At 43.1% G+C, this 22,642-nt stretch overlaps 1 protein-coding gene across 2 annotated transcripts in view; it reads right to left on the bottom strand.

The window, feature by feature from the left end:
* Positions 1 to 22,642, bottom strand: part of Dynll1 (dynein light chain LC8-type 1) — a 31,777-nt gene that overhangs the window by 1,675 nt on the left and 7,460 nt on the right. Inside the window, exons 1-2 of one of the 2 annotated variants that reach the window (XM_077108931.1) lie at positions 589 to 705; positions 247 to 384 (exon numbers count right to left, since the gene is read on the bottom strand). In XM_077108931.1, the coding sequence (XP_076965046.1) occupies positions 247 to 378 (132 nt within the window). In that variant the 5' untranslated portion in view covers positions 379 to 384; positions 589 to 705. Of the gene's footprint in view, positions 1 to 246; positions 385 to 588; positions 706 to 22,642 lie in introns of those variants that run through there. The other variant, XM_077108932.1, reaches the window with a different exon arrangement.

The raw sequence follows: 22,642 nt of genomic DNA on the forward strand, positions 1-22,642 counted from the left end.
GCTCGCTGCTCCCTGATCTTGGAAACCGTTGCTAGGTGGCGCTTTCCCCCAAGGAGATGGGTAATTAAAAAAAAAAAAAAAAAAACTTAGGGCTCCGAGGGTCTGGTCTTCCCAAGAGAAGCGCAAAATCCATTTGCGTTCTTTCCAGAAATCTCTACGCCCCGAGCCCTAAGAATCTCTCCTAGATGCCTTAAGGACGCGGGATCGGGAGAAGGAACGAAGTTATGACGCGCGCCAGGTCCTCACCTTCTTGATGTGGGCCGCAATATCCTTTTCTATATTATATTTCTCCAACGCCTGAGTAGCGCACTCCACCGAATCCTGTTGCATCTCTTCCGACATGTCCGCATTTTTTATCACCGCCTTTCTGTCGCACATGGTTACCTGGGGGACGAGGACGGCGAAAGGAGTCAGGGAATAGGGTCCCAGGAGCGCCTCTGAAGCGCCGGTTCCCCACCCCCGGCCCGCGCCATCCCGGGACGCCGCCCCCACCCCACTTTTCAGGAAACGCGGATCGCGTGGACCGCACAGCGAGGGAAGTCCAGCAGGTGGGGGTGAAGCCAGGTGGCGGGGACGCCTGAGTCTCACCGTGGGGGCAGCGGCTGGGCGACTGCAACGGTCTCCTGAGGGAGGTGCTGGCGCAGCTCAAGCCCAGACGGAGTTGCTATCGCTACCGAAGCCGTGGCGCATCTAACCAGCCCCACGCCAGCCGCCGCCGCCTAGTGCTCAGGCCCCGCCCTGCTCCCGCCGGCCCCGCCCCCACCGCACGTCCCTATTGGCTTAACGCAGCCTCCATAATTCTCCCATTGGCCCAAGGACTCAATGGTTCCCTCAGGATCTTTCGCCTGCATTTTGTTGCAGACCACAATGCACCGCTCACGGCGTCGGTTGCCCTGGCAATGGGCTGGCGCACGAGGTGAGGCCCATACACCCGGAAGGTGGAGCCTGGGCTAGGTGGAGAGGACCGCCAGCTGTCTGGAGAGCTGCAAGGGGAGCTTTTGCCCTAGCCAAGCGAGGTGATTCAAAATTCACGGAGGGCGTGTGGTCAAACTTGACAGCCTCAGGAAATTGGGAGGCCACCTCCCCATGTACCTCCCACCCCCACCCCAGATCAGAAAAATTTACGGATTTTGAAGAGGCCTTCCCTTCACTGAATGGATATCTGTGAAGCAGGGCCGGCTTCTTGGGAAGCCCACAATGCAGTCGCACAGAAGAGGTTCTCGTGCGTGGTTTAATACTCTGCTTTCTCATTCTTGAAATTTAGTATTTAAACAAGGGGCTCCACATGTCCATTTTGCACTCGGCTCCCTGTGTCGTCGTTGTGCAGAGGAGGGTTGGGAACAGTCTCAGGACTGAAGGAGGGTTTCAGGAAGGAAATGAGTTTCTTTCTGAATTAAGGAATTTCCTCGGGAGTGGGGTCTCTCTGCCAGGCAATGCAGACTTAATTTAAGGGGCTCAAGATGGATTTAGGAGGGCTGGGGATGTTACTCAATGGTAGTACACTTGCCTGGCATTTATGAAGCCCAGGGTTTGACCCCCCACCACCACCCTATTCCATACCGTAATAAAAAGGGGGGGGGGGAATTCCAGGTGGATTTGGAGTGTTGAGCCTTGGGGTGTTTCCAGAGCCGGGCTACTTGGCTCCATTAATGGAGACTTTCTTGTGTAGGAGAATTTCTTGGTCGGATCCTAATGGACAAGAATGGGGTCCTCCGAGGTATTTCTTGGCTTAGGGAGACTGAGCACTAAGAAAATTCTTGGGGCTGAGAATATAGCTCAGTGATAGAGCCCTGGATTGGAAACCCAGCGCAGCAAAAATAAAGCTCAGCATGGTGGCACTGATCTCTAAATCCCAACATTTAAAAGACTAAAGCAGAAAGACCAAAAATCTGTTAAAGGCCAAATCAGGGTGGTGGCACACACCCCTAATCCAAGCAGGGAGGCTAAGCCAGGAAGACAATTGGAGGCCAGGCTCAGAAATTTAGGGAGACCTCAAAGTAAAAAATAAAATGGAGCCAGGTGTGGTGGCCCATGTCTCTAATCTCAGCAACTCAGGAGGTTGAGGCAGGAGGATCCCAAGTTCAAAGTCCACTTTAGCATCCTAAGGAGACCCTCAGCAACTTAGAGAAATCCTGTCTCAAAAAAATAAAATAAATAAAAAGGTTTGGGAATGTACCTCAGTGATAAATCGCCCCTGGGTTCAATCCCCAGTACAGAAATAATAATTTAAAAAGTTTGAGGCCAGTCTGCACATGCCTGTAATCTCAGCTACTAGGGAAGCTAAAGGCCAAGGCCAAAGGATCATGAGGTTGAGGCTAGCTTCAGCAGAGTAAGAAGACCCTGTCTCCAAAATAAAAAGAACTGGGAATGTAACTCCATGACGGAGCACTTGCTTCTTCTGCATGAGGCCTTAGATTCAATTTTCAGTACTGCCTAAATAAATAAATTGCAAGGGTGCCTGGCTCAATGGCCTACACCTGTAATCCCAGCAACTCAGGGGACTGAGGCAGGAGGATCTCAAGTTCAAGGCCAGCATCAGCAATTTAGGAAGGCCCTAAGCAATTTTGTGAGACACTGTCTGAAAATTAAAAATACAAAAAAGGCTGGGGATTTGGCTCAGTGGTAAAGCACCCCTGGGCTCAATCTCCAGTACCAAATAATAAATAAATAGCAAGGACTTCAAGAAAGTGGTCAAATCTAGACCTAAATCCCAGCACTGCATTATGTATAATTTTAACGCACCAATAAAAAATAAACTTCAGCACTATCTGAACCTCTGTTTAAATCTGTAATAAGAAACTAAATGTAAAAGGAAACCACTTCATAGGCTTGTTGGGATTATTAATGAACTAATGCTTTTAAATTCTCAGCACCGCATGTAGGAAGTAACTACAAGTTATTGTCAGTTTAAAAAACAGTCCCAGACAGACACAGTGGCACAGGATAATGATGCCAGTGACTCAGGAGGCTGAGGAAGGAGGATTGCAAGTTTGAGGCCAGCCTCAGCAATATAGTGAGGACCTAAGCAATTTATCAAGAACCTGTCATAAGGTCTGGGGAGAGTTCAGTTGGTAGAGTGCTTGCCTTGCAATGCATAAGGCCCTGGGTTCAATCCCCAGTGAGCACGCACGCAATGTTTTAAAGATTTAAAAAAGGTTGAGGATGTAGTCTTGTGGTAAGGCCAAGGGTTGTTTTGTTTGTGGGTTGTTTTTTTTTTTTTTTTTTTTGTGTGGTACCAGGGATTGAACCTAGGGGCACTTAACCACTAAGACATATCCCCAGTCCTTTTTATTTTGAGACAAAGTCTTACTAAATTACTCAGGGCCTTACTAAATTGCTGAAGTTTGCAACCCTTTGCACTCACTGTTACTCCTCACAGCAGCTCTGCCTGAGACCCCTTTCCTCTTACCTCCCTCTTGGCAAAGCTATTTCCTCATGTGGACTTCAGCTCAAATGTCACCTTCCCTGAACTCCCCTCTCTCCACTTCCGCACCACCAGCTTTAGTTATGCTCTACAACACCTGTGTGTGTGTGTGTGTGTGTGTGTGTGTGTGTGGTGCTGGGCATCTAATCTGTGGCCTCGTGCATGTCAGGCAACCATTTTACCACTGAACTATGCTCCTGACTCCTCTAAAACACTTTTTTTTTGTGTGTGGAGGGGGCAGGGATTGAGGATTGAACCCCAGGGAAGCTTTGCTTCTGAGCCACATCCCATTTATTTTTATTTTGAGACAGGGACTCACTAAGTTGCTGAGGCTGGCCTTGAACTTGTGATTCTTCTGCCTCAGCTTCCCAAATTGCTGGGATTACAGGTATGTACCAGTGTACCCAGCTCTACAACACTTTTAATTCCTCCACCATATTTGCTTCATTTATTCTTTCAGGGGGATTACTTTATGTATTGGTTTACCTAGATATTGTCTATCTGCTCCTGACTGTTTTGGTTACTACTCCATCTTCGGCATTAATTCAGTGTCTAAGACCAGGGATGTAGCTCAGTGGTAGAGCTCTTGCCTAGTATTTGCAAGGTTCTGGGTTCTAATCCCTAGCTCTGGGGGAAAAAAAAAAAGAAAGAAAGAAAAAATTCAGTTTCTGGCACATAACAGATACTTAATAAATAGACTGAATTTAAGAAGTCAGATCATATGTCACCATCTTACATATTAGAAAATTGATTTCCAAGGACATGCTGTTAATAAATGAAAGTTCATGTTTGGATTACTCTAAAATCCATTCTCTAAACTTGGGTATTATATTCATACATTTAGCAGAGTAGGCAGTTTGCCTTTTTCTTATTTATAACTTTGAAGGAGTTTGAAATGGAATGATGGTAAGGTTTTCTAAAACATAATAGGATTTCATTTAATAAAGGATGCTAGGTATTTCTCAGTTGTGACTCCTGCCCTTCCCTGACATCTGTGTTTATACTGCTCATTCTCAGCCAGCTCTTAGCCTGAAAGAAGGTGCCATCAGAAACCAGGGTCTCCTTGGCCTATGTTAGTCCCCATTTGGGGGGGATTGTCCAGCTAATTTGGAGGGAATTTTTTTTCTAGGAACCAAAAGCATTTCTACCTTTTTCATACCTTTATCAATCACTTCTGTAGATTGGTTCATTATTTATCTTCCCACTCTGAGTAAGGCAGGCAGCAAATATCTCCTGATTCTCAGAGAAAAGTACTGTGCTGCATTTGAATGCTTGAAATTTGTGTCTAGAATCAGAATAATTAATAAATTAATCCTTTTAGGGGCTGGGGCTGGGGCTCAGTGGTAGAGTGCTCACCTAGCATGGGCGATGTGCTGGGTATGATCCTCAGCACCATATAAAAATAAATAAATAAAATAAGGGTATAAGAAAATCACAACAATCTTTTAAAAAAATAATCCTTTTGGTATCTTAGGTTTGGGTGTTTTAAGGGAGTTTAGAAATATAGGGATTTAACATTAATAAGGAAGGCAGGTGGCATAATTGGGAGTGGTAGGGAGTGTGGTAAGTTGAAAAACCCTTTTTAATGGTGCCAGATATATTTTGCCATTTTGGAATGCTGGCTCTTTGATTTTAAAGAGAGATTAGTAATCTCAATTATTTTCATGGGGAATACTCCATTTTACTTTATTTTGCTTTATTTTATTTTGGTACTTGAGATTGAACCTAGGGGAAATTAACCACTGAGCCACATCCCCAGCCCTTTTTATTTTTTATTTTCAGATTTTGAGATAGGATTACAATCACAATAAGTTGCTTAGGGCCTCACTAAGTTGCTGAGGCTGGCCTTGAACTTGCAGTCCTCCTACCTCAGCATCCTGAGTCACTAGATTTACAGGCCTTTGCCACTGGGCCCAAGTAAATACCCATATTTATTTGCCTATTTGTTTCCTTATTTATGAGAAAAAGAAAAAAGAACCTTGCTAGCAAAGGAGAAACACTGGGACCTCAAGGCCCAGAGGTTGTGATTCTGCCCATCAGAGGAGAGGGTTTTTGTTTGTTTGTTTTTGGTATTAGGATTGAACACAGGGAGGCTTAACCACAGAGCCATATCCCCACCCTTTTAATATTTTATTTAGAGACAGGGTCTTGCTGAGTTGCTTAGGGCCTCACTAAATTGCTGAGGCTGGCTTCAAACTCCCAATCCTCCTGCCTCAGCCTCCTGAGCCACTGTGATTATAGGTGTTACACCACTACACCCACTTGGGATAGGGTGGGTGATTTAAAAAGAGGTGATTCAAAGGGTGTTCTCTGTATGAAGTTGTAATTCCCTTGTTAATTTGGGAGATAGTCATTTCTTAGATCTCTGGTGCCATCCCCAAAGTCTAAATTACTTGTTCCTGTTGTGGGTATATGTTCAAAGACAATATCTCTGCCTAGGATGGGGAAGAAAGGCTGCTGTTTTCCCTGAGATTGAAGATGGGGTAAAGTTAGGGAGGGAGGGGGCTGGGGATGTGGCTCAAGTGGTAGCGTGCTCGCCTGGCATGCTTGCGGCCCAGGTTCGATCCTCAGCACCACATACAAAGATGTTGTATCCGCCGATAACTAAAAAATAAATATTTAAAATTCTCTCTCTCTCTCTCTCTCTCTCTCTCTCTCTCTCTCTCTCTCTTTCCTCTCTCACTCTCTCTTTAAAAAAAAAAAGTTAGGGAGGGAGAAGGAGAGAAGAGGAGAAAGAAACATGTCCATTTTAAAAATAAGTCACAGTGGCAGAGCAGCAGGTGTTATATTCAAAGCATAAAGTGGACTGCTGTTACATTTTCCCCACTGTCAATTTCTACCTTCCATTTCTATGGAAAAATGGGCGAGAACATCATCTCTAAATTGCTTCCTGCTGAGAGGGGCAACTTGGGGGAAGTGACCTGAAATCCTTGTTTTCTATCAGGTATGGTATAGACAGTTAGGGGAAATACCCATTTAAAAATATAGGCTATGAGCCAGGCATGGTGGCACACATCTGTAATCCCAGCAGTTCAGAAGGCTAAGGCAGGAGGATCGAAAGATCAAAGCCAGACTCAGCAATTTAGCAAGGCCCTAAGAAACTGTTTCAACATAGAAAATATAAAGGGCTGGGGATGAGACTCAGTGGTTAAACGTTGTTGGGTTCAATTCCTGGTACAAAAAAAACAAAAACAAAAAAAAGCAGGTTACAACTTCATTTGTTAAAACACTGTGTGGTCTAAATATGGCTTGTGGACTTCCAGTGAGCAACCTCTTATTCAGTTTGACCTTAAATCTAGTGCTTTTTCCTTTGTATCAGACAGGTTAGTTTATTCTTGGGCATCAGGGACTGACTGCATGCTTCCTGGGGATACATGGAGCATGAGCATGGACTACCTAACTTGGCACATGATGTTTGCTGAATGAATCCTGAATGAATGGATACAGCAGCAAAATGCCTGCACTTAGAGCTGCATGAAGGCAGTATCTAATACAGGGATTTTTTTGGTGGTGGTGGTGGTGGTGGTTGTTGTTTTGGGTACTGGGGATTGAATTCAGGAGCACTTGACGACTAAGCCCCATCCCCAGCCCTATTTTGTATTTGATTTAGAGACAGGGTCTCACTGACTTGCTTTGGCACCTCTCCATTGCTGAGGCTGGCTTTGTGGTCCTCTTGCCTCCCTCTCTGAGCTGCTGGGATTACAGAGGCAAGCTTGCAGTTTTGATTGGCATCAAGAAGGTTCCATTCAAAAGCCAGATGCGTTGGTGCATGCCTATAATACCAGTGGCTTGGGAGGCTAAGGCAGGAGGATCATGAGTTCAAAGCTAGCCTCAGAAACTTATGGAGGCTTTAAGCAACCCAGCAAGACCCTGTCTCTAAATAAAATACAAAAAAGGGCTTGGGATATGGTGCAGTGGTTGAGTGCCCCTGAGTTCAATCCCCAGTACCAAAAAGAGGGGTGTATTCCATTCATTGTGGATAGTAAGAGAATTCCATAGGAAAACAAGGAGAAAAAGTTGTCTATTTTTTGGTTGATAATAACCACCCCAGTGGGTGCGCTGACGTATGCCTGTCGTCCCAGCAGCTCAGGAGGCTGAGGCAGGAGGATCTTGAGTTCAAAGTTAGCCTCAGAAAAAGCAAGGTGCTAAGCAACTCAATGAAACCTTGTCTCTAAATAAAATACATAATAGGGCTAGGGATGTGGCTTAGTGGTCAAGTGCCCCTGAGTTCAATCCCTGTGCCAAAAAAAGGAAAAAGAACCACCCCATCAGATTCAGAATAACCAAGAATAGGTCATTTCCAAAGTTATCTGGAAGTGCTGCTGATGCTAAAGCAAAGCCTCTGTGATTCTACCAAGTAGAAATACTGGAGAGGCCCAGTGTGATTGGAACTTGCCTGTCATTCCAGCAACTCAGGAGGCTGAGGCAAGAGGATCACGAATTTAAGCCCAGCCTGGGCTACTTAGTGAGACCCTCCCTGTCTCTTAAATAAAATATAAAAGGAGTACTGGGTTAAGCAGCCCTGGGCTAAATCCAGAGCACTACCAAAGAAACAAAGATAAAAAATGCCAGAGAGATTTCCTAAATCATCACCATGATTTTTTTTAATATCCATACACCACCCTCTATTATTATTTACTTAATATTTTATTATAAAAATTTATATGTAGGGGTTGGGGTTGTGGCTCAGTGGTAGAGTGCTAGACTAGCACTTGCAAGGCACTGGGTTCAATCCTCAGCACAAAGTAAAAATAAATAAATAAAACAAAGGTACTGTGTCCAACTACAACTAAAAATTATTTTAAAAAATAAAAAAGATTATATGTAATATAATTATGGTTTACTAATAGTCTTTTCTATAACATTTAATATTTTTCTTTAAACTCCCGTTATATTTTGTGTTTTACTTACCCCCAAAGGCATAGACAGAGATTTATTTAGGAAAGCGCACACATATTCAAGGGAGAATGAGAAGCTCGGGATATAAGTTAGTGGTAAATCACTGATCTAGCATAAATGACCCCTGGCTTCAATTCTTAGCAAAACACACACAAAAGGGAGGAGAGGGTAGTCTCAAGATCCCTTTGAAGTAAAGCAAGGACTACACATTCAAGAAAGAATGCAGGCTATCTGCAGAGGGAAGGCCCTCTTTATATTTTGTTTCAATTTCATTGACTGAATAAGAGTGTATTTTTATTAATTTTTTAAATTTTAAAAATTTTCTATAGATCAAAACCAGATTCTCTGACAAGCTAAGTAAGTACTCTTACCACTGATATACATTTCTGATCCAATAAATTAATTTTTATTTTATTTTATTTTCTGTTTAGGGGATTGAATTCAGAGTTGCTTAACCACTGAGTCACATACTCAGCCCTTTTTATTTTTATTTATTTATTTTTGTGTGTGGTGCTGGAGATTGAACCCAGGGCCTTGTGCATGTGAGGCAAGCACTCTACCAACCGAGGTATATCCCCAGCCAGCATTTTTTTTTTTTTTTTTGAGACAGGTCTCCCTAAGTTGTTCAACGATTCACTGATTCACTAAATTGCTAAGACTTGCTCAAAACTTTGCAATCCTTCTGCCTCAGCCTCCTGAGCCGTGGGGATTACTGGTGTGCACCACCACATCCAGCTAAGGAAGATTCTTAAATGGTGTCCATGGATGGATTTCAAAGGTTTCAGAAGACCCTTGGAATTGTGCACAAAAAATGTGTTCAGGGTTCAAAGACGTTTCACAAGCAGAGGAGCCATAGCTCCTATCAGATTTATGAAGGAATTCAGAGCCTGAGGAGTTTGGAAAACACCTATCTAGAATAATCCAGAATCCTGGGATGAGTGCCAGATTGCTTCACCAGGTCACACTGAATTGGCCCATCTCTTATTTTGACAACTCACTCTATTTAATTCCTAATTGCTAAATTTGCCTGCAAACTTGCTCCTTCCTAGGATTAAATCCAGAGGTATTTTACCACTGAGCTACATCCCCAGCCCTTTTTATTTTTACTTTATTTTTAACTCCCCAAGTTGCTGAGGCTGGTTTTGAACTTGCCATCCTCCTGCCTCAGCATCCCTAGCTGCTAAGATTACAGGCATGTGCCACTGCCTGCATTTTTCATTCTCAACACAAGAAATGGTAATTAAGAGGGAGGAAACATTACCAAGAACATAGCCTTTGGAATCAGATCTGGGAAAACCTAAACCGTGATCTTCAAGTTCATTAACCTCTCCAAGATGCAGGTTCCTGATTTTTTTACATCTTCTTTGTAGGGTGGTAGCAAGATTTATATTAAATAACGCATGGATAGATGTATTCAAACTGCATGTAGGGGCACACGCCTGTAATCCTAGTGACTCAGGAGGCTGAGGCAGGAGATCACAAGTTTGAGGCCATCCTGAGCAATTTAGCAAGGCTTTCAGCATAACAAGAGCCTGTCTCAAAATTTAAAAATAAAATAAAAATTAAAAAAGCTCTATGAGGTAGGAATTGTTGGTCTCTCCATGATGCAGATAAGGAAAATAAAGCTCAGAGAGGTGAAATCCCTCACCTAAGCTTATACTACTAGAAAGTGTCAGGGATGGGATTTGAATCCTGGTGTGTATGACTCCAGAGTCCCACATTGTAGTATTACCAATGGGACCTGTGAGCTACAATACCTTCCTAGATAATCAGGGCTGACATTTCAGAAGAGAGTAATGTCCCTGCAGACTCAGAGCATCCCTGGTCCCTGTGGGAGCTCCCTAAATATGTGTTGGACAGTTGAGTGAATGGATGGAAGAAAGAACGGATATTGTTTTTCTTCTTTCCTTCCTTCCTTTTTCCTTCTTTGAGGGCCTCACAACATGCTAGGCAGGCACTCTGCCCCTGAGCTACATCCTCAACCCAAGAATGGCTATTTCTTTTTCTTTTCCTTTCTCCTTCCTTCCTTGTTTTCTTTATTTTTTTCAGCCCAAGGCCTCATGTATGCTAGGCAAGCATTCTACTACTGAGTTACATCCCCAGCTCCCAAGAATGATATTTCTACCCAATTCAGCATTCCTTCCTCTGCAACAAATATCACAAACTTGACCCTGGATTAGTCCTTTACTTCCTGAACAGAAATCCTTTTCCATTTTGGCCATCAGACTTTCCCAGGGCTCCCAGATAGCCGTTCGGAGTTGTCATTCACAAACAGGCTAAGGGATTCCTTGCAGGGCCTACAGCTCTACCCACTCACAAACAGTCTAGAAACAGCAGTGGTCTGCCCCACCTCCACCCCACCACTGCCTTAGCAGAGCTGTGTTCCCAACCCTGTCCAGCATTCACTTTTCAAGCCTCCTGAGATCTTGAGCCTTGTGACCAATCAAGCAGCTCAAATCCTCTCTAATCTAAAAGGAAGTGTGAGGTGACCTTGTAGCTCCAAACTTGATTTAGGCACCCTTTCCAGAAAGGAGGGGCCCCATGGGAGAGACAGTAAGGTCTAGGTCTGAATCTGGAAGCTTCCTCCCCATGGAGAAGGGCTGGCACTAGTCTGGGGCTGGCAGGGAAACTGAGCTTTGGAGCCAAGGACTATGCTGCAGTGCAGAGAGTGGGGCCAAACAGGCTGAGGAATCTCAGGGAAGAATTCCCCTCTGGCCAATAACCAAGCATGACCTGAGTGACAGATAGTCTGCTGTCCATGGATGAAGCAGATAAGTCAAGTGTATCCAGAGAGGTCTAACAGAGCAACCCAGAGCAGAGGTGAAAAGAGGCCAGATGGTTTCAATCAATCCCACCTCTGACCCATGTAAGTAGTATGGCCTTAGGCAAGTGAGTCCACTTCTCTGAACCTCGGTTTCCTCATCTGTAAAAGGATTTTGATACTTCTTGTTTCTCAGGGATGATGTGGAGATTAGATGGTCCATGTTTACTATGTAGTATTGTATTAGAGACATATGTCAAAGATCAATGAAGCCTACTACTAATTATCATTAGTATTAATCAGGATTTCTTAACTTTAGCACTGTTAACATTTTGGACCAGTCAGGCATGTTGGTGCATGCCTTTAATCTCAGCAACTCAGTAAGCTGAACCAGGAGGATTGCAAATTTGGGGCCAGCCTCAGCAACTTAGTGAGACCCTGTCTCAAAATAAAAAATAAAAAGGGGTCGGGGGGCTGGGGATGTGGCTCAAGCGGTAGCGCGCTCGCCTGGCATGCGTGCGGCCCGGGTTCGATCCTCAGCACCACATACAAACAAAGATGTTGTGTCCGCCGAAAACTAAAAAATAAATATTAAAAAATTCTCTCTCTCTCTCTCCCTCTGTCTTAAAAAAAAGGGGGGGGGTAGGGATGTAGCTCAGTGGTAAAGGGTCATTGAGTTCAATCCCCAGTACCAAAAATATTTTTTTTTAACCAGAATGATTTTTTATTGTTGTTGGGGAAGCTATACTGTGCATTAGAGAATGTTTGACAGAATCCCTGGTCTCCACTCATTAGATACCAAACCCACTGCACTCCCAGTATCAACAACCAAAAATGTCTGCAGATGGTGCCAGATGTCCTCTGGAGAGATAAATCACTCACCCCCAGTTGATAAGCACCACCCCAAACAATCTGGGCTGAGTCTGATGTTACAGATTTCATACAACCCCAAGGTAAAAGCCACAAGGTAGGCAGGCCTATTTAAAGATGAAGGGATGGGGCATATGGTCATTACAGATCAGGCTAGGTCCAGTATAGAATTCGAGGCAGGATCTGCGTTCTGCTCTAGGAGCTATGGAGACTCCTTTGACTCAGTAGATGACTTCAGTGTCAGTCTTCAATTACATGCAAAGTGATCTCCAGTTAACTCTCAATTATCTGAGAATGGCGTCTCCATTCTGATTCACCAGAACAAACTCTGACTCTCCAGAACTGAAGAGTTCCTTCAGACCTTCATTCAGGATGATTAAGAGATATCTGAGTGAGAATTTAGTGTCAGGCACTGTTCTAGGTGCTAGAGAAACATAAGAGAACAAAACAGGCTTGGAGTGTAGTGCAACCGTAGAGTGCTTCCATAGAATGTGCAAAGTCCTGGGTTCTCCAGTATTGCATCACACAGACACACACACAAAGGCCAAACTCCTTCTTCTTGGAACACATATTCTAGCAGGAAAATAAGGATTAAAAAAAATCAGAAACCCTAAGTGCAGAATAAAAATAAAGTATAATAAGAGAACCAAGGTGTCAGGGTGAAGAGTTTTGTTTTAAATAGAATTTTCAGGAAGGCTTAAGAAAGTGCCATTTGAACCAAGATGTGTGGACCTGGCTAGTAGGTGGAGGAGAGAGTCTGGGGAAGTCAGTAGCAACAGAGGCCACTTGTAGGCTATAGCAACACCCAGGTGAGAGGTAATGGTGACTTGGACCAGGATGGTAGTCACAGAGGTGGGGATAAGAGGTGGTCAGATTTGGGCTGTATTCTGAAGGTTGAATTGACATATTTGCTGATAAATTGAATGCAGAATTTGAGGGAACAAGAGCACTCAAGGATGTTGTGGCTGAAAAATTAGAAGAATAAATTGAGACGGGAAGGCTGGCAGGAGAAACAAAAAGTTCTGTTTTGGCCATGTTTAGTTTGAGATGTCCCTTAGACATTCCAAGTGGAGGTGTCAAATAGGCTCTATGAGTTCTGGGAAGAGGTCCAGACTAGAGCTATAATTTGGGGAGTCATCAGCTTATAGATGGCATTTAAAGCTATGGGACGGGATGAGATCACCACTGAGGGAGGAGTACATGCAGATGGAAGAGGAAATGCTTATTCAGCTCACAGGATTCTCTGAGCATTTGCTGTGGGCCAGTCCCTGAGTGAGGTGCCAGGTACAGATGCACTTCCCTGGGCTGGGGATATAGCTCAGTGGGTAGAGTGCTTGCCTCAGATGCACTTTCTTAGGCATCTTCCCAAGAGGAGTCCCAATACTGACTGACTTTTTCCTGCCGAGGTGCTTGGGCCATTTTGAGGATGGGCTTCACAGTTTGTGCCCCGCCTCTTAGTCACTTTTTTTTCCCAACATTTATTGAGCACCTTCTTGATATAATAAAGTCCCCATTTAGGTACTAGGGACATGGAAGGGAACTAGTCACACATGCTCCTGTCCTCAGGGGGAGGCAGCCCTTGAACAAGGAAGCACACGACAGGGGAGGTGATTACAGTTGTGTCAGAGGCAACAAAGGAGAGAGAGGTCATTGCTGGGGGCTCTGCTCTAGCCTGGGTGCCAGGGAGGCTGAGGACCAGCATGTTCAAGGGCCTGAAGCTGGAGGGAGGTTGGCAGCCCAAAAGGCCACCTGGCCTACAGAGAAGTTGTGGGGCGAGTGTGGGAGAGACGAGGCCCAAGGGTGGACATCAGTGAGACCTTCTGGGGCTTGTGAGCCTGGTTAAGACACAAGGACTTCATCCTGAGCCACCAGCTGCCCTGTGGTTTCAGGTGGGGCCCAACGTGATCAGAGATCCCCTGAGGAGCGTGGGTCAGCAGGGCCTGATGAGACTCCAGGGAGGAAGGAGGTCCTTGCTTGAGTCTCAGCCCCCCACTGTCAGCAGCCTTTGCAAGGCCTGGTTCTCTTGGGGTGAGGAGGAGGTATCTGGAGTAGTTCTCATTTAAAAGCAGAATTCCTGGTACCCCTAAACTTGTCATTTGGGGATCACAAAGAAAGAGCTTAAGGCTGGACATGAAAGTCTGTTTTCTTCCAGAATTTGCTTCCCTGCAGAAGCTTCAAAGGTGCTGCATGACTTCATTAGCAGGGGTGCCAGGTTGTGTGGACAGCGCCTCTCTGACTATATTCCATTTCAGTCCGTATAAATCAGCGTCCCCTTGGATTTATGGGCCCTTTACTGCCAGGAAATAAAGTAAAATAATGTAATTAGTGCAACCAACTGGGGCTGTTCTTAGACTTGATGGCCAATCCACAATGTGGAATATTTACAGAAGCCTTAACCAATCAGGTTTTTTTTTTTTTTTAGGGGGTGTTGGGAATTAAACCCAGGGCCTTGTGCAAGGTAGACAAGTACTATACCACTGAGCTAAATCTCCATCCCCTTGATAACCAATTTTTATTAAAGAATGCAAAAATAATAAATATAATACTAGAATATACAGAACACAAAGATTATAAATATTAACTATACAGAGATAACAATATTTTGCACTAAATTCATCAATATTTTTCTATGCATATGTATGCATATATATATACTATATCTTATATGTGTGTGTGTGTACACATATATCCATAGTATCAGGTTTTTCTTATTTTTGTTTGTTGTTGTTGTTTGTTTGTTTGTTTTATACTAGGAATTGAACCCAAGGGCATTGAGCTATTTTCCCAGCCCTTTTTATTTTGAGACAGGGTTTTACTAAATTGCTGAAGCTGGCCACAAATTTCAGATCTTCCTGCCTCAGCTTTCAGAATCACTGGGATTACCGGAGTGTGCCACCACACCTGGCTCCTCCTATTCTCCCTTTTATCCACTGCCCCCAAACAGTTCATTTATGTCACCAGTGACCACTGTGCTGCTAAATACACTGGCCATCTTCAGTGCCCTTCATCGACATACTTGTCATGTTTTTTTTCTTCCTCTCTGAAGCTTACTGGGGGACCTTGCCTGGCTTCTGGGACCCCCACCCCTCAACTCTCAGTTCTCTTTCCTTACTAGCTGTTCCTTCGAAGTCTCCTAGTTCTTCTACTACTTCTCCCTGAGCCCAAAAGTAAGGAGTGTCCCAGGTCTTCCTTTACTGGGCCACCTCTCTGTTTAAACTCTCCCTTGGTAGTCTCCATAACTTTAAATACCATCTCTATGTTCATGATTCCCACATTTGAATTTCCATCTCAAACTTCTTCCCTGAATGACCATCCCTTGTTTCTAAGTCCTATTTGAATATCTCTGAGATGTCTAATAAGCATCTCAAACCTAACACACCCAAAACAGACTTGCTGCAATCCCAAACCTGCTGATCCTGCAGTTTTTCTCATTGTAAACAGCAATCCATTTTTCTACTCCATTTCTACTCAGGAAAGAAATCTAGAAGTTTTCCTTGACTACTATATGTTCCTCAACCTCATATCGGCTATATAAAAATTGTTTTGGGGGCTGGGGTTGTGGCCTAGTGGTAGAGAATTTGCCCGGCATGTGTGAGGCACTGAGTTTGAATCTAAGCACTGCATATGAATAAGTGAATAAAATAAAGATCCATGAACAATTTAAAAAATATTTTAAAAAATTGTTTTGGACCACACTCTTGCACTAGGCCCAAGCAGAACAGATTAAAAATCAGAATGGGTATAGCTCAGTGATGTAGCACTTAAATAGCTTGCACAAAGCCCTGGGTTAAATCCCCAGCCTCACTCACACACACACACACACACACACACACACACACACACACACACATAGTAATAACTAAGAAAAAAATTATGAAAAGTAACCTGATATTAATCAGTTATTTTTCTATTGCTCTGTCTCTCTCTCCCCCATCTTTCCAGGAAAATAACTTTGAAATAACCAACCTATGTAAGCCAATTAAGATTGTTAGGGCAGGGGTTGCAGCTCAGTGGTAGAGTGCTTACCTAGCATGTGTGAGGCATTGGGTTCAATTCTCAGCAACTCATACAAATAAATGAAATAAAGGTCTATTGATCTTTATTTGATAAAAATAAATATTTTTTAGTGATCAATAAACCTTTATTTCATTTATTTATTTATTTGGACAACTAAAAAATATTTTTAAAAGATATTTGATTTTTAAATCAAGCCCAGGTGTGATGTGCTAAGTCTCTGATCCCAGCAACTCAGGAGTCTGAGGCAGGAGGATTGCAAGTTCAAAGCCAGCCTCAGCAACTTACCAAGGCCCTAAGCAACTTAGGAAGAACTTATCTCAAAATAAAAAATAAAAAGGGCTGGGGATGTGGCTCAGTGGTGAAACACTCCTGTTTTGTTCAATGCCCGGTACAAAAAAAGATTGCTAAGTCAAATTATTTTAATTTTAAATGGGATAGGATACCAAGTTCTTGGATAACATGGTCAAATAATGCAAAAAATAAAAAATAATTCCTTGTCTAAATTTATAGATTTAACACTATTCTAATTAAAATGCCAACAGGATGTCATACAGACTGAATAAAATGATTCTAGACTGTGTTTAGAAAATCAAAAGGCAAAAATACTCTGAAGATAATAAAGGAGCATTGGGGTACACAGGCCTTTCAGAGGCACAAATTGAGGGGAAAGTACTAGATTGGGTCAAAGGTCTAGGCATCACTGACAGCAATAAGTGAAGGTCTGGGAGAGCCTGGCCAGGCAGACTGGAGAGGCAGAGGCAAGAGAGAAACAGGTTCTAGGGAGAGGAACTAGGCCATGCCAAGGCTCAGAGGAAGGGAGGCACAGGCTTCCAGCAGATCCTACAGAACCTGGCAGGAGAGTGGCACCAAGTGAGGAGAAACTGTTGGAGGCAAATCTTGAAGGCCAAGGTAAGGGTGTGGAAAGAGATGGGGCCCTCTCCAGGGAATAGACACTCTGTCACCTCCTCTGCTGGGTCCCTAGTATCTAGCACAGGACGCACAAGAGGTGTTCCATGGATATCTTGAAGATCTTTTCATATCTGCACACGTGGTTTTGGTCTTTTATTCTCCCCAAGGATACTTTACCACTGAGCCCTTTATATTATTCCCAGCCCTTTATATTTATCCATTTATTTACTTATTTAATGTTAAGGCAGGGTCTCACTAAGTTACTGAGACTGGCCTTGAATTTGAGATCCTCCTACTTGGGCCTCCCCAGCAGCTGGGAAAATGTCATGGTGCCTGGCTATGGTTTTAGTCTTTTTTTTTTTTTTAATATTCATTTTTTTTAATTTTAGGTGGACCCAATACCTTTATTTTATTTATTTCTTTTTTTTGTGGTGCTAAGGATGGAACCCAGTGCCTCACATGTGTAAGGCAAGTGCTCTACACCTGAGCCACAACCCCAGCCCTTCACATTTGTTTTTTACATTTAAAGAATGTGTTTGACTTAGAACTGCCATTACCAAATTATATTGATATAGTTCATTAATAATCTGTCTAGTACAAAATTCATTTGGGTCCAGAAAAATGAGGATTCTATTAAACAAATGCAGCATTTTGTTGCATCAAAAAACATACTTAGCCAGGTGTTGTGGTGCATTCCTGTAATCCCAGCTACTCTTTAGGCTAAGGCAAGAGGATAGCAAATTTGAAGCCAGCTGGGCAACTTGGTGAGCCGCTATCTCAAAGTAAAATTTTAACAAGGGCTGTGGATTGATCCTGTGGCAGAGCATTTGTATATCGTGTGAGGTCCTGGGTAATCCCTAGGAAAAAAAAGTTTAGCATTGTTTATCTTCTACTTTTTTGCTTGTGTTTCCGGTTTGCTGTGTCATATAGTAAGTCTCCAAGTGATGTGACAGAATGGAGTACGTTTTGGGGAAAGTTTTGGATTGAGGGGGAGGAATGTGGGACTTAGAAAAAAAAAAACATTTAAAAAGAAAAACATAAAAGTGAACTTGAGGAACCCATTTGTCATTTTGTATCACAGCTCCCTCTTTCTGGAGCTAAAGTAACTCTTCTTTATATACTAATTAATAAAATCAACAGGTGTTTAATAAGCACCTAATTTTATTTATTTATTTTGAACCCAGGGGTGCTTCTACCACTGAGCCACATCCCCAACTCCCCCCCGCCCCCCCCCCGTTTTTTTTTTTTCAAAGTAAGAAAATCTTTATTCTGATTGAGTAACAGGCTTGTTTTAGTTTGGTTGTTTTGTTTGTTTTTAATATTTTTTTAACCCAACCCTTTTTAAAAATTTTTTTTAGTTGGATGGACACAATACTTTTATTCATTCATTCATTCATTTTTATGTGGTGCTGAGGATTGAACTCAGTGCCTCACACATGCAAGACAAGCACTGTCACTAAACCACAATCTCAGCCCATCCCCCAACCCTTTTTTATATTTTATTTAGAGACAAGGTCTTGCTGAGTTGCTTAGGACCTCCTTGCCCGAGGCTGACTTTGAAATCAGGATCTTAGGGGGCTGGGGTTATGGCTCAGCAGTAGAGCGCTTAGTAAGTGCGTGGGAGTCCCTGGGTTGGATCCTCAGCACCACATAAACTAAATAAAATGATGGTATTCTGTCCAATTACAACTAAAAAATAAATATTAAAAAAATAAAGAAATCAGGATTCCTACTGCCTCAGCTTCCAGAGCTGCTGGGATTTCAGGTGGGTGCCACCGCCAGGCTAATAAGCACCTACTATTGCCAAGGGAGAAAAGATGTCTCCAAAGAGGGCCCTGAGGGCTGGGCATGGTGATGCAAGCTTGTAACCCCAGTGGATAAATAGGCTGAGGCAGGAGGATCGCAAATTCAAGGCCAGCCTCAGCAATTTAGGGAGGCACTAAACAATTTCGGATCTATCTCAAAATAAAAAAATAAAAAGGGCTGGGGATGGGCTGGGATTATAGCTCAGCAGTAGTGTGTTTGCCTCCCACATGTGAGGCACTGAGTTCGATCCTGGGCACCACATAAACATAAATAAAATAGAGTAAAGATATTGTGTCCATCTTTTAAAAAAATCTTAAAAAAAAAAAAAAAGACTGAGAGAAAGGGGAATTCATTGCAGGACCCAGTGGGGTTCTTGGTGTGTATGACAGAAAAGAATTAAGGCATGTACCAGTCAAAAGTATAGACAGTGGGGCTGGGGTTATAGCTCAGTTTGTAGAGGGCTTGCCTCAGTACACAAGGTCCTGGGTTTAACCTCCAGCAAAACACACACACACACACACACACACACACACACACACGTACAGACAGTTTATTTAGGAAAGTAGTTACCTATTCAAGGGAGAAGGCTGGCCATCTCCAGAGGGAGAGACAACAGACTATAGTAGTTGTGGGGTGTTATAATTTATAGAGGAACAGTTGCTAGTTGCTAGGGACTGGACTCCAGGTGGGGTCGGGCAGAGTCACACAATGTCTACCAGTTTTCCTTGCATTTGCAAATTGCCCTTCTGTTTCTTTCTTTTTTTTTTTTTTTTTTTTCTCTTTTTTTCAGGCAAGGACATGGTGGGGTCAAGGCTAAGGTCCCAGGGTATGGATTAGGTCACTCAAGGGTTTCAACTGTTCTTGGGCCCTTTCTGCATTTCAATGTTCATGGGTGTTTCCTGCTTATCAAATGAAATGGTTCCTGTCTGTTTTCTTTGGAACTTTATCTTTCCTTTTATTTGCGGGGGGTGGGGGGGTGGGGGGTGTGTGGGGTGTGTGTACCAGGGATTGAACTCAGGGGGCACTCAACCACTGAACCACATCCCAGCCCTATTTTGAATTTTATTTAGAGACAGGGTCTCACTGAGTTGCTTAGCAGCCTCACCACCATTGTTGAGGCTGGCTTTGAACTTGTGATCCTCCTGCCTCAGCCTCCCAAGCTGCTGGCATGAGAGGCGTGCGCCACCATATCTGGCTCCTTTTTTTTTTTTTTTAACCCCCAAATTCCTGTTTCACTATGTGCCACAGTAGTTGCTCCTAGTAATTCTTGGCCTTTTCTTAAGAGTAGTGGAGGCATGGTTTATAGACCTTTGGTAATGAATTCCAAAGAAGCTCAAGTGGTAGAGTGTGTGCTTAGCACACATAAGACCCTGGGTTCAATCTCCAGTGCATTCAATCTCCAAAGACACATCAATTGTGAGTGAACTCCTATACTGTCCTAATGGTAGTCACTGGCATATTTGGCTAGTAAAATTCAAATTAAGTAAGTACAATGAAGTACAATTTAAAAATTCAGTATTTTAGTTGCAGTAGCCACTTTTTTTGGGGGGGGAGGTACTGGTGATTGAACACGGGGTGCTTCACCACTGAGCTACATCCCCAGTCCTCTTTATTTTTTGAGACAGCATCTTATTAAGGGTCTCACTAAGTTGCTGAGGCTGGACACAAATCTGTGATCCTCCTGCCTCAGCCTCCCCAGGAGCTGGGATTACAGGTGTGCACCACCATGCTTCGTTTGCAGTAGCCACATTTTAAATGCCCAGTGGCTATAATGGATACAATGGAGAACTCAGAATATTTCAGATCATTGTAGAGGGATCTATTGGCCAGCCCTGCATGGATATTCTCCCCTGAATGAAAAGACTATCTGTTCTGGTACATTATTTTCCATATAACTTGTATAAGTTTTCAGGGTCAGGGTAAAGGAGTTAAAGGTTAGGAGAACAGGGAGATAGCAATTCCTGATCCTTGGAACCCATGAATCCAACAAAAAGAAGCCCAGATAGGAAAAGTTCTTTGAAAATAAATACACAAATAAATAAAGTGGGGGGAAAGGAAGGGGGGGAAGCTAGTTGAAAACATCTCAGAATATAACAAGTTTGCAAAAATAGAGCAACCAAGCTGCTACAAATTCAGTATGCTCACTGCTTTAAATAACCTCACATAAAACCAGGCCCTTGTTTTCCCACCTGTTTGGCCACATTAAAAAAAAATTCATTTCCTTCATTATCTAAAAATAATTGAAAAACAATGTTGAAGATTTCTGCAGTCTCTGAAGAAACCACCAAAGGGGAATTATATTCACAACACACTGCAAATCTTCTTGAATTATCTTTCCCATCTCTGCCTTCTCATCCTCCCACGCTTGGCACATGCTTCCCTAAAGCTCCCTGTTCCCCCATTCCAAACTTTCCCAATCTCCAATTCTGCTTCTCCCTTTCCTCCCCTGCACAGCTCAGTTATTATGTAGCTCTCCAGAAATATTTTATTTATTATCTTCTTTTGCAGTGCTGAGGATTAAATTGAGGGCTTCACACACACAGGCAAGGGCTCTATGACTGAGCCACCCCCAGCCCAAGGTTTTTTTTTTTGGTACCAGGAATTGAATTGGCTCTTAACCACTGAGCCACATCCTGAACCATATATATGGTTCACACACACACATACATACAAAGACACATACATACATATATATATGTGTATATATATATATTTAAATATTTTTTAGTTGTAGATGGACATAATACCTTTATTTGTTTTTATTTTTATGTGGTGCGGGGGATCGAACCCAGTGTCTCACACATGCTAGGCAAGTGCTCTATCACTGAGCTACAACCTGGCCCACAGCTCTTTTTATATTTTATTTAGAGACAGGGTCTTCCTAAATTACTTAGGGCCTCCCTAAATTGCTGAGGCTGGCTTTCAATTCACCATCCTCCAGCCTCAGTCTCCCAAACCACTGGGATTACAGGTGTGCACCACCACACCCAGCCCAGAAATGTTTTATTTTGCCCCATCTCATAATAAATATAGTGGCACATGACAGAGAACAGTCTCCAGGCTGCTGTGATCAGGAACACATTCCACAGTAACCTAGTCCTGCTTTCCCTGCCAGCCTGGACCAGCTTCTCTGAGATGACTCATTTTCCCACTCCTTATCACTTCCCCTTCTCCTACGGTTGCCAAGGGCCAAGGTCTGGAAGAAGCTCATGACAGCCTGACACAGAAGGAAACATTTTGCTGGGATGCCAGAGGAGACTCATGTTACAAGGAAAGGGAGAAAACCAGATGGGCAGGTTTGAAGGATGTTTTAAAGCAGGTGTAAACTGTTTGTTGTTTTTGTTTTTAAATGGGCACTGCCATACTCTCTGGTACAGTAAATGGTTGGCTGTAGGAAGGAAATGTCTTTTACTTTTTTTGGTGGGGAGTAGGGATTAGGTACTAGGGCCCTTTACCACTGAACTAAAATCCTTAGCCCTTTGTATTTTATTTTTAATTTTTTTTAAAATTTTAAGACAGGGTCTCGCTAAATTGCTTAGGGCCTCACTAAGTTTCTGAAGCTGGCCTAAAACTTTTATCTTCCCTGCCTCAGGATTACAGATGTGGGCTACCACTCTGGCAGTTATTGACTCTTTTTGTTTGTTTTGGTGTTGGGGATTGAACCCAAGGGCATTTTACCATTGAGCTACATCCCCAGTTCTTTTTATTTTTTGAGACAGGGTCTCACTAAGTTGCTTAGGGCCTCACTAAATTGCTGAGGCTGACCTTGAACTTGCAACCATCCTCCCTCAATCTCGTCAACATGCCTGACAGTTACTGACCTTTTTTAAAATTTATTTTTAATTTTTTTTAGTTGTAGATGGACCCAATACCTTTATTTATTTATTTATTTATTTATTTATTTATTTATATTTGGTCCTGAGGATCTAACCTAGTGCCTCACACATGCTAAACAA

Source organism: Callospermophilus lateralis, chromosome 1 (assembly GCF_048772815.1).
Source record: "Callospermophilus lateralis isolate mCalLat2 chromosome 1, mCalLat2.hap1, whole genome shotgun sequence".
NCBI classification, from domain to species: Eukaryota; Metazoa; Chordata; class Mammalia; order Rodentia; family Sciuridae; genus Callospermophilus; species Callospermophilus lateralis.